Source organism: Bos mutus, chromosome 11 (genome assembly GCF_027580195.1).
Source record: "Bos mutus isolate GX-2022 chromosome 11, NWIPB_WYAK_1.1, whole genome shotgun sequence".
Classification (NCBI taxonomy): domain Eukaryota; kingdom Metazoa; phylum Chordata; class Mammalia; order Artiodactyla; family Bovidae; genus Bos; species Bos mutus.
The window spans coordinates 81,650,247-81,668,535 of record NC_091627.1 but is presented as its reverse complement, the minus strand read 5'-3'; the positions used below and the strand labels follow the sequence as shown (position 1 = coordinate 81,668,535).

The 18,289-nt window shown below is 44.4% G+C and overlaps 2 protein-coding genes across 7 annotated transcripts in view; one reads left to right on the top strand and one right to left on the bottom strand.

The window, feature by feature from the left end:
• KCNG3 (potassium voltage-gated channel modifier subfamily G member 3) overlaps window positions 1-15,230 on the bottom strand; it is a 67,927-nt gene extending 52,697 nt beyond the window's left edge. Inside the window, exon 1 of one of the 2 annotated variants that reach the window (XM_070379675.1) lies at window positions 14,010-15,230. In XM_070379675.1, the coding sequence (XP_070235776.1) occupies window positions 14,010-14,674 (665 nt within the window). In that variant the 5' untranslated portion in view covers window positions 14,675-15,230. The remainder of the gene's footprint in view (window positions 1-14,009) is intronic. The other variant, XM_070379676.1, reaches the window with a different exon arrangement.
• Window positions 15,231-15,404: 174 nt separating this feature from the next.
• MTA3 (metastasis associated 1 family member 3) overlaps window positions 15,405-18,289 on the top strand; it is a 213,477-nt gene continuing 210,592 nt past the window's right edge. For 4 of the 5 annotated variants that reach the window (XR_011466095.1, XM_070379669.1, XM_070379668.1 and 1 more), the window contains exon 1: window positions 15,598-16,247. Coding sequence is in view for 4 of the 5 variants with exons in the window: in XM_070379669.1 (XP_070235770.1) it covers window positions 16,133-16,247 (115 nt within the window). In the remaining variant the exon portion in view is untranslated. The other variant, XM_070379671.1, reaches the window with a different exon arrangement.

The following is an 18,289-nucleotide window of genomic DNA, read 5'->3' as shown; positions in this document are numbered from 1 at the left end:
TTTTTAACCTGAGAAAGTCAGGGTGATTGCCTCAATTACACACTTCCCTTTGCCAATACAGTCAGAAGCTGACGAGTCCTTGCTACTTAAAAGGTAAGAAAATCATTTAAAGATACACAACTATGCCAAAACTCAAACAGAACCCACCAGTTTGTGAATGAATGAATTAATTCAAACACAAAGGTTTTGCTTGTTGCTTTGTTTGATTCACCTGCTCAGCCAAAATGCCTGGGTCCCTTTAGTAGCCATTCATGAGCTCCAGCTTTCTAACACACTGCATACTCCTTCAAACACACCACCAAAACATAATTTTTAAAACAGTACGAATGAGAACTTCCCTGGTGGTCCAATGGCTAAGACTCCCCAGTCCCAATGCAGAGGGCCCAGGTTCAATCCCTGGTTGGGGAACTAGATCCCACATGCCACAACTAAGATTTGACATGCTACAGCTAAAGATCCTGCATGCCACAGTGAAGACCCTAGATCTGGCACTCTGCAAATAAGACAAAGTACTGGATTTCCCTGGTGGCTCAGACGGTAAAGCATCTGCCTACAATGCAGGAGACCTGAGTTCAATCCCTGGGTTGGGAAGATCTCCTGGAGAAGGAAATGGCAACCCACCCCAGTATTCTTGCCTGGAAAATCCCATGGACAGAGGAACCTAGTAGGCTATAGTCCATGGGGTCGCAAAGAGTTAGAGATGACTGAGTGGCTTCACTTTTCACTGTCAAATAAAAAAAATAAACAGTATGGATGAAGATGACTGTACAACTCTGTGAATATACTAAATGTCACTGAATTGTGCACTCTAAATAATGATTTCTATAGCATGTGAATTATATCTAAATAATGCTTGTTTAAAAAAGAGTATTCCTAAATGTTTGCTATTAAAATATTATTAATATTAACTGCATTATCATTATAATACAGGCTTCCCTGGTGGCGCAGACAATAAAGAATCTGCCTGCAATGAGAATCAGTTCAGTTCATTTCAGTCGCTCAGTTGTGTCCAACTCTTTGCGACCCCATGAATCGCAGCACGCCAGGCCTCCCTGTCCATCACCAACTCCCAGAGTTCACTCAAACTCACGTCCATCGAGTCAGTGATGCCATCCAGCCATCTCATCCTCTGTCGTCCCCTTTTCCTCCTGCCCCCAATTCCTCCCAGCATCAGAGTCTTTTCCAATGAGTCAACTCTTTGCATGAGGTGGCCAAAGTACTGGAGTTTCAGCTTTAGCATCATTCCTTCCAAAGAACACCCAGGGCTGACCTCCTTTAGAATGGAGTGGTTGGATCTCCTTGCAGTCCAAGGGACTCTACCGGGGTTCAATCCCTGGGTTGGGAAGATCCCCTGGAGAAGGGAATGGCAAGCCAGTACTCCAGTATTCTTGCCTGGAGAATTCCACATAGACATAGGAACCTAGCATGGGCTACAGTCCATGGGGTTGTAAAGAGTTGGACTGAGTGACTAACATTTTCATGGGCTTCCCTGGTGGCTCAGATGGTAAAGAATGATATAATTATCATTACAATAGTGATGATTAACAAAGAGCAGTGATGAATAAAATTCACGTTTTAGACAAAAATTTGGAAATATCCATCAAAGCAATTTTTTTAAACACAATCCTTTTAACCCAGCTGTACTTCCACTTTGGAATTTATCCAACATATACACAGACACCAATTTGCAAAGAAACATGAAAAAGACTATGTTCTGCATCACTGTTTGCATTTTTGAAAAATCAGAGTCGAACTAACCATTCCACAGGAGAGTAGAGCAGGGACCTGGGGATCAGATGCCAGGCCACTGCTGTGTAAGTCTGACATACTACTTAATTTTTCTAAGTCTCGGTCCTAAACCGGGGGGTAACAATGGTGCTACCTAGTAGGGTTACTATGAGACTTAAATTATAAAATAATTGTAAAAACTTAAAGGACCAGCACAGATATTCTGTAAATACTGGCTATTACAGCCATTACTGTAATTGACAGGACAGACACTTGTTAAATGAATTGTGGCATCTATACAATGGAATATTGCACAGACTTTAAAAAGGATGAAGATTTACATTAACTGACGTGGAAAACAGTTTCTAGATATTAAGTGAAAAAAGCAAATCACTAAAGAAGATTATAGAATGATTGCAGTTATAAATTTAAAAAGACACCTGTGTAATATGTGCATATAATTTATATGCATCCATATGTGTACGGGCCTCCTCAATGGCTCAGGGGATAAAGAATCTGTCTGCAATGCAGGTGACGCAGGAGACTCAGATTCAATTCCTAGGTCAGGAAGATCTCCTAGAGGAGGAAATGGCAACCCACTCCAGTATTCTTGCCTGGAGAATTCCATGCAGAAAGAAGCCTAATGGCTACAGTCCATGGAGTTGCAAAGAGTCAGACACAACTGAGAACACTAGCACACATATGTGTACACGTGTACTGATATACACATATACATGAGTGTGTATCTATGTTTACATACGCAAAGAAGATTTCTGGAATAATACAAAGAAACTGGGTAATAGGATGGAGGAGAAAGGGGCACGTGAGTAAAGTTTTCATTGAAAAAAAAAAGTTTGAAATAACTTGCTTACCAAAAGGGAGAAAGAAAGCACTTTGATTAAAGAAAAGGTATTGACAAAAGGGGTCTTACCTGGTGACTCAGGCGGTAAAGAATCTGCCTGCAATGCGGGAAACCTGGGTTTGATCCCTGGGCTGGGAAGATGCCCTGGAGGAAGGCACGACAACCCACTCCAGTATTCTTGCCTGGAGAATCCCCACAGACAGAGGAGCCTGGCGGGCTACAGTCCATGGGGTCGCAAAGAGTCGGACACGAGTGAGTGACTAAGCGCACAATGGCAAAAGGAAGTTTCCACTGAATTCTAAAATTGGTAGCAGATAGAAAAACCCTGTATACATACTAAAAGAAACAGTCCACTGCGAAAGAACAGACTTTAACTGAGGTTCTGGGTTATGTTCAATCCTATCAAAGATCTATTAATTACTGGCTTCTGAAAATATCCTCCTTATCTGCAAAGTAAAAGCAGTGAGACTTTCATCTACAGTTTCAAATACTGCTTTTTATTTTTCAAGTGCTTTAAAACCTACTGAATTTATATAATATTGACCTAAAAGGCAATAGAAATAATACAATTGATTTTAAAATTTCCATTACCTGCTGTTTCATTTTTATTTCATTTTTAAAACCTGGGCTTAAAATAACACCTCAAGAAATTCAAACATCTTTACATCTCCTCAAATTCTCACCACAACACAAAGCAACTTTTAGAAATAATTTCTAAAGAGCACATTAAAATTACAGCAAGACTTTGCATGCTAAAGAGACTTAAAACTCAAAAGAGAATACCTTTGCTGAGACTGACTGAGGAAACAAAAAGTAAAAGGGACAGCTTTTTCTTATCTGGTCCATCTTTTAGAAGTTCTGACTAACAACAGCATCTTTTTATGAAATAGCAAGCACTGCTTCATAATATGAAAAGATGACTATGTCTTTACGTTAAAATGCTAAAAAGAACATTAGTCGCCTTCAGCAGTGTTGAAATGATACTCAGATGTTACTGGAAGGCAAACTGCCTGAAAAATCTGTTGTGTGTCTTATAAGTCAGATAAAACATTAAGAACATCATCCACTCTAAGATGACTTACTTACCAGAATTGTTCACTAAGGAAAGTGGGGAAAGTGTTCACCAAACACCTTTAACAGAACAGACAGTCCTCTCCATGAGATGGTTTTTGTTCTACAGAAAGAAAAATGGTCCATGATCCCTTTCCCACTGACCCTCAGGTGATCTGTTTTCCAGAGCCTGCTCCTCACAATACTCCAAAGTGGGCAGCAGATCCTTGGAGAGAAGTGTTGGATTCCCAGCTCACCCCACGTGGGCCAAGGCAGGTAAGCAAGAGCGACCTCCACGTCTGTGGGCACTGCCACTGCTTCACTCAATATACATCTCATAGACCTTCCTAGTACTGGCAGATGAGTCATCATTAGTAACCTAATAAAAACCCACGGATTTACCCAAATCTGATCACTCTCACTTTTTTCACCACTGCTACTGCCCTAGATCAAACGCCTATTCCCTTGCCTGCCACATCCTGCTGCATCTCCTCTTGCCCCTTAAAAGTCCATCCATCCAGTGGTAAGTGGTGTCAGGACTTCCCTGGTAGTCTAGAGGTTGAGAATCCACCTGCCAATGCAGGAAACCCGAGTTCAACCCTTAGTCTGGGAAGATCCCACATGCTTTGGAGCAACTAAGCCCATTGCCACACCCACTGAGGCCTCTGCGCCCACAGCCTGTGCTCCACAACGAGAAGCCACCGCAAGGAGAGGCCGGTCCACCGCAACCGAGAGTGGCCCCTGCTCTTGGCAACTAGAAAAAAGCCCAGACAGCAACGAAGACCCAGCCGAAATAAATAAATAAAAAGTTTAAATAAAAGCATTTACATTGCATATTAAAAACAAAATACATCAGATCATATCTTTCCTCTGCTTTGAAACCTTCCAAAAGCTTTGCTGTCACATGTGAATTAAAATCCAAACTCTTTCCCAGGGCACCTAAGACTTGCCTGAGAGGGCACTGCCTCCCCTCAAATCTCATCTACCTCTCTCTCGCTCTTGGACTAAGAACTAGCCCACATGGTCTTTCTTTTCTGTTCTGGAAACTCGCCAAGTTCACTGTCATCTCAGAGCCTCTGGATGTGCTATTTCTGCCATCCAGAACACTGCCCTCCCTTTCCCAAGGCTGGATCTTTCCTATAATTCAAGTCTTAACTCAGGTCACCTCCTCACGTCCTTTGCGAATGAAGGAGCACTGCTGATGCATTCTGTACTCTGATTTTCTTTCACTCCCTGAAATTCTTACTTATCTGCTGACTCTGCTGGCTGTCTCCTTTCCCACTACCTCCACTAGTCCTCCAGCTTCATGAGAGCAGAAACCCTGTCTTTTTGTACCTCAGTATCTACAGTGCCCCGCACGGTCACAGGACTCAAGAAAGGGTTGATGAATGGTTAGAATTCACAATTATTTTTTAGTCATTATGTATTCTCTCAAATAGATACTAAAAGTACAGCTACTATGTTCCAAGACTGTGATTTTCTTTGAATGGTGTCCTAAATTAGAGAACAAAATGTTTTCTACTCATATCATTAACAAAGAGCTAATTTCTTAATTCTTTTTCAAAATCTTCCAACTAAGAAAGTCATTGACAAAATGAGCAAATGGTACACACAGCTCACTGAAAAGTAAGATAAGTAACTCCTAAATAGATGCACATTTTTTACTCAAGGCCAAAACAAATCAAACTACTAGACACCATTTTTCACCTCCCAGCATCAGTTCAGATCAGTCACTCAATCATGTCCGACTCCTTGCAAACCCATGGACTGCAGCACATCATACTTCCCTGTCCATCACCAACCCCTGGAGCTTGCTCAAACACATGTCCATTGGGTCAGTGATGCCATCCAACCATCTCATCCTCTGTTGTCCCCTTCTCCTCTGTCCTTAAAACCATCTCATCCTCTGTTGTCCCCTTCTCCTCTGTCCTTCAAACTTTCCCAGCATCAGGGTCTTTTCTAATGAGTCAGTTCTTTGCATGAGGTGGACAAAGTATTAGAGCTTTAGCTTCAGCATCAGCCCTTCCAATCAATATTCAGGACTGATTTCCTTTAGGATTGACTAGTTTGATCTCCTTGCAGTCCAAGGGACTCTCAAGAGTCTTCTCCAACACCATAGTTCAAAAGCATAATGCTTTGGTGCTCAGTTTTCTTTATGGTCCAACTCTCACATCCATACATGCCTACTTGAAAAACCATAGCTTTGACTAGGTAGACCTTTGTCAGCAAAGTAATGTCTCTGCTTTTTAATATGCCGTCTAGGTTGGTCATAGCTTTTCTTCCAAGCACCAGGTGTCTTTTAATTTCAAGGCTGCAGTCACCATCTGCAATGATTTTGGAGGCCAAGAAAATAAAGTCTGTCACTGTTTCCATTGTTTCCGCATCTATTTGCCATGAAGTCATGAGCGCCGAAGAATTGATGCTTTTGAACTGTGGTATTGGAGAAGACTCTTGAGAGTCCCTTGGACTGCAAGGAGATCCAACCAGTCCATTCTGAAGGAGATCAGCCCTGGGATTTCTTTGGAAGGAATGATGCTGAAGCTGAAACTCCAGTACTTTGGCCACCTCATGCGAAGAGTTGACTCATTGGAAAAGACTGATGCTGGGAGGGATTGGGGGCAAGAGGAGAAGGGGATGACAGAGGATGAGATGGCTGGATGGCATCACCGACTGGATGGACGTGAGTCTCTGAAGTTTTTGGTTCACATACTAAAGTAGTGTGTCAAGGCTGTATATTGTCACCCTCCTTATTTAACTTACATGCAGAGTACATCATGAGAAACACTGCGCTGAAGGAAGCACAAACTGGAATTAAGATTGCTGGGAGAAATATCAATAACCTCAGATATGCAGATGACACCACCCTTATGGCAGAAAGTGAAAAGGAACTAAAAAGTCTCTTGGTGAAAGTGAAAGAGGAGAGTGAAAAAGTTGGCTTAAAGCTCAACATTCAGAAAACGAAGATCATGGCATCTGGTCCCATCACTTCATGGGAAATAGATGGGGAAACAATGGAAACAGTGGCTGACTTTATTTTTTGGGGCTCCAAATCACTTCAGATGGTGACTGCAGCCATGAAATTAAAAGATGCTTACTCCTTGGAAGAAAAGCTATGACCAACCTAGACAGCATATTAAAAAGCAGACACATTACTTTGTCAACAAAGGTCCGTCTAGTTAAGGCTATAGTTTTTCCAGTAGTCAAGTATGGATGTGAGAGTTGGACTATAAAGAAAGCTGAGCACCAAAGAATTGATGCTTTTGAACTGTGGTGTTGGAGAAGACTCTTGAGAGTCCCTTGGACTGCGAGGAGATCCAACCAGTCCATCCTAAAGGAAATCAGTCCTGGGTGTTCATTGGAAGGATTGACGGTGAAGCTGAAACTCCAGTATTTTGGCTACCTCATGCGAAGAGTTGACTCATTGGAAAAGACTCTGATGCTGGGAGGGATTGGCGGCAGGAGGAGAAGGGGACAACAGAGGATGAGATGGTTAGATGGCATCACCAACTCAATGGACGTGAGTATGGGTAAACTCCGGGAGTTGGTGATGGACAGGGAGGCCTGGCATGCTGCGGTTCATGGGGTCACAAAGAGTCGGACACGACTGAGCGACTGAATTGAACTGTTGAAGCTTGGCTTGGAGAATTTTGAGCATTACTTTGCTAGCGTGTGAGATGAGTGCAATTGTGCAGTAGTTTGAGCATTCTTTGGCACTGCCTTTCTTTGGGATTGGAATGAAAACTGACCTTTTCCAGTTGTGTGGCCACTTTTGAGTTTTTCAAATTTGCTGGCATATTGAGTGAGCACTTTCACAGCATCATCTTTTAGGATTTGAAATAGCTCAGCTGGAATTCCATCACCTCCACTAGCTTTGTTCATAGTGATGCTTCCTAAGGCTCACTTGACTTCACATTCCAGGATGTCTGACTCTAGTCCAGTGATCACACCATCATGGTTATGTGGGTCATGAAGATCTTTTTTGTATATTTCTTCTGTGTATTCTTGCCACCTCTTCTTAATATCTTCTGACCTTCTTAGGTCCATACCATTTCTGTCCTTTATTGTGCCCATCTTTGCATGAAATGTTCCCTTGTTGTCTCTAATTTTCTTGACGAGATCTCTAGTCTTTCCCATTCTATTGTTTTCTCTATTTCTTTGCACTGATCACTATGGAAGGCCTTCTTATCTCCTTGCTATTCTTTGGAAGTCTGCATTCAAAAAGGTATAGCTTTCCTTTTCTCCTCTGCCTTTAGCTTCTCTTCGTTTCTCAGCTATTTGTAAGGCCTCCTCAGACAACCATTTTGCCTTTTTGCATTTCTTTTTCTTGACGATGGTCTTGATCACTGCCTCCTGCATGATGTCATGAACCTCTGTCCACAGTTCTTCAGGCACTCTATCAGACCTAATTCCTTGAATTTATTTGTTTCTTCCACTGTATAATCATAAGGGATTTGATTTAGGTCATACCTGAATGGTCCAGTGGTTCCCCTACTTTCTTCAGTTTAAGTCTGAATTTGGCAATAAGGAGTTCATGAACTGAGCCAGAGTCAGTTCCAGTCTTGTTTTTGCTGACTGCATAGAGCCTCTCCATCTTTGGCTGCAAAGAATTTAATCAATTTGATTTCGGTATTGACCCTCTGTTGATGTCCATGTGTAGAGTCAGTTCTTGTGTTGTTGGAAGAGGTTGTTTACTATGACCAGTGCATTCTCTTGGCAAAACTGTTAGCCTTTGACCTGCTTCATTTTGTACTCCAAGGCCAAACTTGCCTGTTACTCCAGATATCTCTTGACTTCCCAGCATGGTAAAGATCAAAAGTATAACACTTTGCAGAGTCTGAAGAAACATGGTCTCTCACACATTGCTGGATGGTATAAACTGATACAACCTTTTCTTAGAGCAGTTTGGAATTTCTATGAAAATGACAAAGTACAAAATATGGAGTACCAACAAGGACCTACTGTATAGCATAAGAAACTACATTCAACATCCTGTAATAAGCTATAATGGAAAAGAATCTAAATCTAAATATACAAATGAATCACTTTGCTAAACACCTAAAACTAATACAACATTGTACAGCAATTATGTTTAAATAAAAACTAAATATATATATATATATATATATATATACACACACACATATATAATAAAAAAAAAAACAAGTGTAAATGCCGTTGGACCCAATGACAACTTTCAGGAATTTATCCTGTGGATATTCTTTCATGAAAGCAAAATAATGTACATGTACAAGGATATTCACTACAGCATTTCCTACAGACAAGGAACAATATTAAGAGTCGAAAATTTCTAGGACATTCATACAATGGAATGTCACGCAGCTCCATAAAAAAACAGGCAGCTCTTTATAGACCGATACAGAACAATCTCCATGACATGTTGGTGAGTTAAAAAAGCAGGTCATGATACTGTTCTCACACTGTTTTTTTTGTTTGTTTTAAATATATATGTGTTAGTTGCTCAGTCGACATTCGACTCTTTGCCACCCCATGGACTGCAGCTCACCAGGCTCCTCTGTCCATAGAATTCTCTAGGCAAAAATCCTGGAGTGGGTTACCATTTCCTTCTGCAGGAAATATATATGATATGCTTGTAAATACAGGGAATATCTCTTCTATGACACACACACTGCTATAACTTTGGTTACATTTAGGGAAAAGAACTCCATGTCTGGAAAATGGAGAAACGCTTGCTTGTGTAGCTTCTGAACTTTAAATTATTATTTCTATGATTTTTAACCACCCCCTTAAAAAAGCAATTTAAAAGGAGCATATTCATATATAAAAAGTTTTCACATCATTGATTTGGAAGACATCTCAAGATTTCTTGCAAATAGATTGTGTGGTATTTCAAAACTTCAGAAAAATCTTCTTATTAAAGATATATTCTCATCCTTTTTCTTTTTGCACAATAAGTACTTGATAATTATTCCTTGACTTAGGCTTTTTTTCTCATTCTAGCACAGGATCTCATCTTTCTTAATTAAGAGTTCCACCACCTGAATGCCTCAGCCTGAATGCTCCCCACAGCTCCTCCAACTATGCAAGAGAAGATATACTCCTGGAAGTTTCTACTTTAAAACACAAGATAAACAACAGATATTTACTGTCCCTGAATAATAATTTCTTCTAAAAGATGCTATCGTAATAAATAGTATAAAAGACTTTAGATGCCTTCTAGGGCTTTGCATCTCATCTAGTTTGGGAGCTAAGACATGTTCATATGAAAAAATAACTACCATGCTAGGAAGGATATTACAGCTGCCAAATAAGTTGCACGAGGAAGCAATGCCTCAATAAACTCAAGAAGAACCATCATATATACTAAGGCAGTCAGGAAAGGTTTCAAAAGGGAAATAGACTCTGATTTGGGCTTGATGAATGATCCAATTTCAATAGGCAAGGGACTGACTGCACAGTAAGGGATGCCCAGGTGGTTCAGGAACACGTGAGTAGACTGGTCTGGACAAATGGAGCCTGCAGGTGGCAGAGAGTGCTCCCCAAGCTCCTGGAAATCCACTTACTCAGTCCCTGAGCCTGTATCCTCCCGATGCCCTGGATTTACTTTGTTTCTTCCTAATTCTCCCAGAGTTGTCATTTTATCTCCATTCTCACCACCTCAAAGCCATCCAAGTTCTTATTCCCTCCCTTTGCAAAAATCTCCAAACTCATCTTTCTGTTTCCACCCTCCACCATCTCCAACTTTCAGTACACAATTCATGACATTTGTGACTTTATATGCATGATCCACTCACCCTGAACCTGCCAACAGTTAACCACTGCCTGCAGAATAAAATTATTCTCCCTCTCATTCCAGGCCTTCTAACACTGCACTCACTGCCCACCTCTCTCTCTTTCTCTCTCCATCACTGAATTCACACTCCCTAAACATAATATTGGCTTCCCTGGTATCTCAGCTGGTAAAGAATCCACCTGCAATGCAGGAGACCCCAGTTCGATTCCTGATTGGGAAAATATCCTGGAGAAGGGATAGGCTACCCACTCCAGTATTCATGGGCTTCCCTGGAGCTCAGACGGTAAAGAATCTGCCTGCAATGCGGGAGACCTAGGTTCGATGACTGGGTTGGGAAGATTTCTTGGAGGAGGGCATGGCAACCCTACTCCAGTATTCTTGCCTGGAGAATCCCCATGGACAGAGGAGCCTGGAGGGCTACATCCATGGGGTCACAAACAGTTAGACCCGACTGAGCGACACGCGCAGCACAGCACAAATGTAATATGTAAACATTATGCCTAGGCCCTGGATGTCTCTATTAGATGGAAAAGTCTCCTTATTTTGCTCCCACATGGGGTATACATGGTTGCACAGGTTTCGAACACTGTAGTTTATATAAATGATACCTTTCACCAGTGTTGGGCAGTGCACAACCTCAGCACCCTTCCAAAGATGGCTTGTTTCCATCCTCTCTCACCTTGAAGATGTTCTCAAAACATCTCAGCTGTTGATCAATTGTGCCTCTGATCCTACATTACCAACCTGACACTTTTTCCTCACCAAAAAGAAAGCTGCAATATTTGGAATACCAATAGCACCTTAAACACAGCAGATACTCAAAAGATGCTTCCAAATTACAATGGGTAAATTAACAAAGGCAGATTGTGATTAAATGTTAAAGAGCCTTGGGGAATTCCCAGGCAGTCCAGTGGTTAGGACTCTGCATTCTCACTATTCAAACCTAGACAGCATATTCAAAAGCAGAGACATTAGTTTGCCAACAAAGGTCCGACTAGTCAAGGCTATGGTTTTTCCAGTGGTCATATATAGATGCGAGAGTTGGACTGTGAAGAAAGCTGAGCGCCCAAGAATTGATGCTTTTGAACTGTGGTATTGGAGAAGACTCTTGAGAGTCCCTTGGACTGCAAGGAGATCCAACCAGTCCATTCTAAAGGAGGTCAGCCCTGGGTGTTCTCTGGAAGGAATGATGCTAAAGCTGAAACTCCGGTACTTTGGCCACCTCATGTGAAGAGTTGACTCATTGGAAAAGACTGATGCTAGGAGGGATTGGGGGCAGGAGGAGAAGGGGATGACAGAGGATGAGATGGCTGGATGGCATCACCGACTCGATGGACGTGAGTCTGAGTGAACTCTGGGAGTTGTGATGGACAGGGAGGCCTGGCGTGCTGCAAAGAGTCAGACCCGACTGAGCGACTGAACTGAATCCCTCATTGGGAAACTAAAATTTCATAAGCCACTTGGTGCAGCCAAACAGAACAAAATAAAAGGTAAGAACCTTCTCTTTTGGCCAAGAAAGGTTTTGACCTTATCTGGCAGGTGCCAAATTTGGTCAAATGATCAGAATGATGTTTCAGACAAAAAGACTAATTTCAGTAACCACAAGCAAACAGGATTTGAGACATTGTTCTCAAAGTACCACCTTAGCTCTCTGTTAGAGGAGGCCTGTGGGAAGCTCCCTCTGCTTTGTTCAGCCTCAAGTAACTCAGTCATCTTTCAGTTTATCTGTTTGGGATTACAGATAATGGTTTTCACATACCTACACTCAGAGTAAAGCTTAAAACTGGGCCATTAAGCCAAGAAAAACATTGTTTCTGCCTGAAATATCTGCGTATCTAGGAAACAGTTCTGACTTGAATAATTATATACATACATAAAATGCATATACACAAATTAAACATTTATCTTCCTCCTTCACTTCTTTTGCAGTCTTCCTCTTTTCCATCTGTCTCTTCCCTTTTTGGTTTCTTTCTCTTTCTCCCCCTAAAATTATTATTCATGTCTCTCATTTCTTTCCAAATGCCTTACCTTAATGATCTCCAGACTTCACTCCTCTCCTCCCCAAATGCCCTCTCTCCTCCCAAAATTATTACTCAAGTCATTTCGCTGTTTTTGCTTATATAGTGACTTAGCCAATTCCGTTCAATATTTGTACTAATAACTCATTTGTCCTATTTCCTTTGCTGATGTACCTTGAACTTTCACTAACCTTAGAATTCTACAATTACTAGTGAATAATTTCAAGGCCAATCATTTATGGCTCATTTTCCTATGGCCCTCTAAAAGAATCAAGGGTTTTTGATGTATTTAGATACATAAATTAGTTTCATTGTACTGATGCAGTACCAAATAAATAATTCTTTCCTGTAAATCAAAAAACTCAGAACCTAATAAACAAAATGCGTTTCCTAATGAATCTCCTTTCAAAGTATGTATCTTGGATTTTTTGCCAAGGCAGCTTATCAGTAATGGTCTCCATCGTCCCAGAGAGTTTTGTGTCTGAGAATTAAATAAAAATCTTTACTCTCCAAAGGAAGAGTATTATGTGGAAGTAACACACTCCAGTATCAGGCACATAGTACCACTGGAACCATGCACATGTCTATGAGGAAAAGACTATCAGGCAAGCAACTGAATTTTTTAAATGAATGGAAGGGGAATTTTAAATTAGAATCTAAGGTAAAACACATAATACAATGATGTGTTTGTGCCCAAAGAGGCTCTCTCCCTTGAAAGTCCAACTTTCCTGTTTATTCCTCCCACCAAACATGCAAAATAAACTCTCCAGTACTAAAAACAGAAATATGTTATCACTACTGAAAAGTAAGCACCATCGAAGGAAAAGATCAAAATATTTTTCTTTCATCCTAGTAAAGTGAAAAGAAAAACCACTAAATACTGTAATACTGTTTCTGAAGTTAGGGCAGTTTCCTTTTTTTTTTCCCCTCCCCAGCCTGAAGATCTTCTAGAAGTCACATTGGCAGCAAATGGTGGACAGGTGCCTTACTAACTCCGTATTTGATAGGAAAAGAAGAGAGAAAAGGGCACAGACATCCATTATTTAGAATCTATCGCTCTATTAATCTTCTTTATCACAATTCCATTACAATATTTTATGCAGCGTGTACGCGTGGGCAGTGTACAGCCGACCACACTCCATGATAACAAGGCTTCCTTTTTTCAAACACCATCAAAAATTAGCAAATAATTCGAACTGCTCTTAGCCCAAGGTTAAATTCTTGAATACTAACAACAGAAGTTCAGAGAAATCTAATTAACCGGTTCCTATTTGCTCGAAAGTAAACTACAAAGATGAGAGAGGCTTGTCATCTCTATCTGCCCCTCCCCAAGGCTGGCGATTTGCCCTCAAGAGAGGCGTCTAGTGTACAGACCAGAGCCGGCTAGAGCTGGGGGAAGGGGCGGGCGGTAGTGAGGGCCAACCCAACCCCGTGGCTGACCGCGCCTGGGGCCTCGCTGGGCCCAGAACCCAACTGAGCTCGGCCTCCCAGAGGCAAACAAGACGGAGACTGGACCGACGGACGGGACAGACAGACGCGACAGGACGGACGCAACGGGCAGAGAAGCAGTGCATCCTACCCGGAGGGCTCCCTCCCAGGGCCGGCGGAGTACCTGCTCCGGTCATCCAGGCTACGGTTGTCGGCCGCCGCGGCGCGCCAGTCGGGCAGTGTGCTGGCGCACAGCACCACCATGGACACGATCACGAACACCACCGACACGCTGGCCAGGATCTGCGCGGCCAGCGACGACGTGGGCTCCTCGAAGGTCCGCCGCATGCGCTCCAGCCAGCGCCGGGAAGGGGCGGCCTCGGCACCGCCCGGTCGCGCCTCGTCCCGGCCCAGCGCGCCCGGCTCTTCGGCGGTGTAGAAGGTGTAGGTATCGGACATGCGGTCGTCGAGGCGGCGCTGGCAGCAGTACTCTAGGTGCGCGCCCTCCAGGCCCCAATAGATCATCTCATTGTAGAAGGAGAGTTCGCACATCCGCGGCGCGAAGCGCAGCTTGCCGTGGCCGCGGACGTAGAGAAGGATGAAGCCGAAGGCCTCCGAGTGCCGGTCGAAGAAGTACTCGTTGCGCTCGTGGTCATAGTCGTCGCACACCTCCAGCACGTCGCGCTCCGAGCGGCAGCCGTGCAGCCGGCTCACGCGCCGCAGCGGGAAGTCCTTCAGCAGCTCCCGGGACAGCGAGTACCGGGCGCCGCCCACGTTCAGCACCACCGAGGCCGCCCCGCTGCGCCCGAAGGTCATGGCTGGCTGCCCCGAAGCCCCCGAAGCCCGAGGGCGCCGCCGCCGCCCCTTCCGGCCGCCGCGCGGGGCCTGCCTGCGGTTGGCGGACGGGGGAGCGCGCCGTCGGGGCCCGCGGGCTGTCCGGCAGGCTCTCCCTCCGGGCTCCGCTGCTGCCCTTCGCTGACCCGGGGGCCCCTGGCTCTAGCCTTCTCGGCAGCCCAGCGCGGCTGCTAGCGACGCTCCCTCCGCACGGCGGTCCCTGCAGGTGGCCGGGGAGTCCCCTTCAGGCGCCAGCGCTGCGCCCCACTGGCCGAGAAAGAGGCTGCCAGCGCCGCCGCCCCTCGCGCCTGGGGGATGCTCCCTCCGAGGCCGGGGTGCCCTTTCAAGGCGGCGGCGCTGTTCCCCCCCTCCCCGGGGGCGTGCGCGCCGAGAGGAAGCGAGGGCGCTGGATGGCTCCGGGTCCCTGGCGCTCCCTCTGGCCGCGGCTCCGGCAAGCGCCCCACCGCCGTCCAGAAGCAAGAGGCAAAGTGAGCGGGTTCGGAGGCGGCAGAGAGCCGGCCCCGCGAGGCGGGGGCGGGGCCTCCTCGCGGTTACCCCTCCTTGCCTCCTGGATCCGCTCCGCTCACCTCCCTCCGCGCGCCGCCCTCCTCTTCCCACCCGAGCCCGCACCTCGCTCAGGCTGGGATTCCCCGGCGCCCCGCCCTGGACCTCGGGCTCCCCGCCTCGTGACGCCGTCCTCCCCCTCCGCTCTCGCCTGCAGTGGCCGGGAGGGGTCCGCAGAGCAGGGATGCGCCGAGCTTGGAGCCCCGAGTGGAAGGGGTAGAAAAGCCCCGAGCCTGGGGGTCTCAGTGACCGCGTCCCTCCCCGGACCATCGGGATGACTTGGGGAGTCCCCAAGGGCCCTTTTAACGGCCCCCCCCAAAGGAGGCTGCAGGAGGGTAAGGAGGAGTGAGGACTGGGGTGCAGGATTTGAGGGGCGGGGACAGACGGCTCTGGGAGAGCTTTTTCCAGAAACTCTCCGGAGCCCAGCTAGGTTTCTGAGACCGCCCCACAGGATTTCTCAAGAGAAGGCACCCCAGCAATTCTTTTCTTGCCGACTTTGTTCCTTCCTCTCCCGGCGCGGAGACCCACGTACCGCGTGCTCCGAAGGCGGCCACACATCCCAGCACCCAGCTTCGGTGCCGCCTCTCTCGGAGGAGCGGCTCCAGCCCCCGCTTTCTGGGTTGCCTGTCCTAAGAGAGCGCCTAAGCCTAGCGCCCCTGGACCCCCTCGTGACGCTCCCTGTAGAGTGGGATGAATGTCTGGGGAGAATTGTCTTGCCACTGACAAGAACAGAATTTTGCCCGACCTTCGTCTGCATTCTCCTTTTCATAATGTCTTAATTTCTCCTGTGCACCTCCGAGCCGGCTGCAGCACCGGCCCTCGAGCTTGAAGAGCCCTTTCAGGCTCTGCGGAGGGTACTTCCCTGGGCACTGTTCGATGCCCTGGGAGTGGGCTCCACTGGGCAGGGATTATTTTAAACTGCTTCAAGCAATTCACACGACATCCGGCACAGGCAGCCCTGCTCGCGCAGTACCCGCCAGAGGCGAAACAGGTGAGTTGTAAGGCAAACTGTTAAATGCAAAACATACTGGAAGAAAAATTAAGAGTGTGGTGGGATGAGGTGGGATGTGGTGATCTGACTTCGGAGTACACCTAGCTGGGAAGGGTTTTACTTTGCCCTTCACTTTTCATAATTGTGTAGAGTTATCTAATGCCCACTAGAGGTCACCAGAAAGAGTCATTTTGCTCTCTGATTCTAGTGTGGATTCTTAGCGAAAACGCAGACACCTAAAAATTGGAGTGCTCACAAAGTAAAATCACTCTGGCTGGTTTTTTTGTGCCCTTTTTTTTTTTTTTTTAATTGAAGCATAGTTGATTTTCAGTGTTCCAGGCGTACAGAGAAGTGATTCAGATATATAGAGATAAATATATAGAGACATTGTATATATAAATTTTCCGATTTTTTCCATTAAAAGTATTTTCAAGATATTGAATATAGTTCCTTGTTGGGTGATTTCTTAAAGAATGAAAATCTCTAAATTTTTTATATCTAGACTTGATAATTTATCTTAAAAGCATTTAATGTGACTAAAAACTCAAAAATGGGAGTTGTTTACTTGTTAAGCTGCTACTAAACTAGAAAAACATCCTGAAGGAAATGTTTCAAGACAGAATCAAAAGAAGTGATGGCCATGAACTGGTAGAGAGAAAGAGCAGAGCATGTCTAATAGCAAAATCACAGGTGTGGAGGATTAAAGCCTGAAAGAAAGCTAAGGCATTGCTTGGCTGAAAGCATGGGGATCTCCACTACAGAAGTCAGCTTTCATCCAGGAAGCTAATGGGATCCCTGAAGGTTTTAAGAACAGAACTGACTTGATCTCAGGAAGAGTCATTTGCCCCTTAGGTTATCCTAAGGAGGAGGCACTTCTGCAGCCAAGAAATGGGAACCCCACCCCTGTATCTCTGTAGATAAGGAAGGGTTCATTTCTGAGAAACACTGAGACTAAGGACTCAGTACAGCTTGGAAATGGATTTGTTCTAGAATATGAGGATGAAGAAAAGTTTGCTGCTGCTAGTGGAGTGAAGAGCCTGGCTTCACACCAGCAAGAGCCGATTCCTGAGGGAGTCGTTAAAAATACTTTTTAGAAGCTGTACAGGCAGCAGAACACAGAACAACTATTTTGTTGATTATTTGCTTCAACATTACTATATTTATTTCCTATGTTCTCTAAAATCCCTTTAAAGTCTGTTGATAGGACCAGTCGAGGAAATATCGTATTTTAAATTACATTTGAGCTTAGAAAACCAATTAATTTGATGACAGTATAATTTGTGTCTCCTAGGTATATTTTTATGAAATATCTTAGACAGATAGGTTTAAATCACTTCATTTGTTTCAAGAGTAATATTCTTATTTGATTTTAATATCGTCAACTGCTACTGCAGCAACAATAACCCAAGTCATTTTCTTAAACAAAGAAAACAACAAGATGCAGAAATGATTGGCTTGTCTCAATATAATCTGGTTTAAAAAGCATTCTTAAAAACAACTTTATTCCACTGTACTTGAAAAAATATGTTAAGAATTGATATCGTCATTGTTGTTGAGAATTATTGCATTTATATTCTTCTCTGGATTCTAGATGATATTTAGGGTCTTCATATGTAAATCTTTAGACTGCATCAGGTATCAGGCAGAATTTTAAAGTTTGAAAGAGATTTTCTTGTGTCAATTTATAAGCCCCTTTTTTGGGGAGGAGGAACAAGGCTTCAGAGATGTGGCTATAATTTGCCCAAGGTTCCCCACCAGCAGCATCCTGGTGGAGACACGGCTGGAGCCAGGTTTTCTAGTTCCAAACCCTAAACCCTCGGTCTCCAGGGCCTGCATGGCTGCCACAACTTCCTGTCTGATCTCTGCACTCCAGTTCTTCCCTCCATCTGTGAATCCTGTATCATGCCACTGAACAGCTCTTCCTTTTCTTCATTTTCATCAAGTCATTCCCCAGTTCAAGAATCAAAAGTGGCTAAGGATCTCTACAATTACAAACTGGCCTGGAAATAAAGTCCACACTGGTTCTTAGGACCATCTCTAGA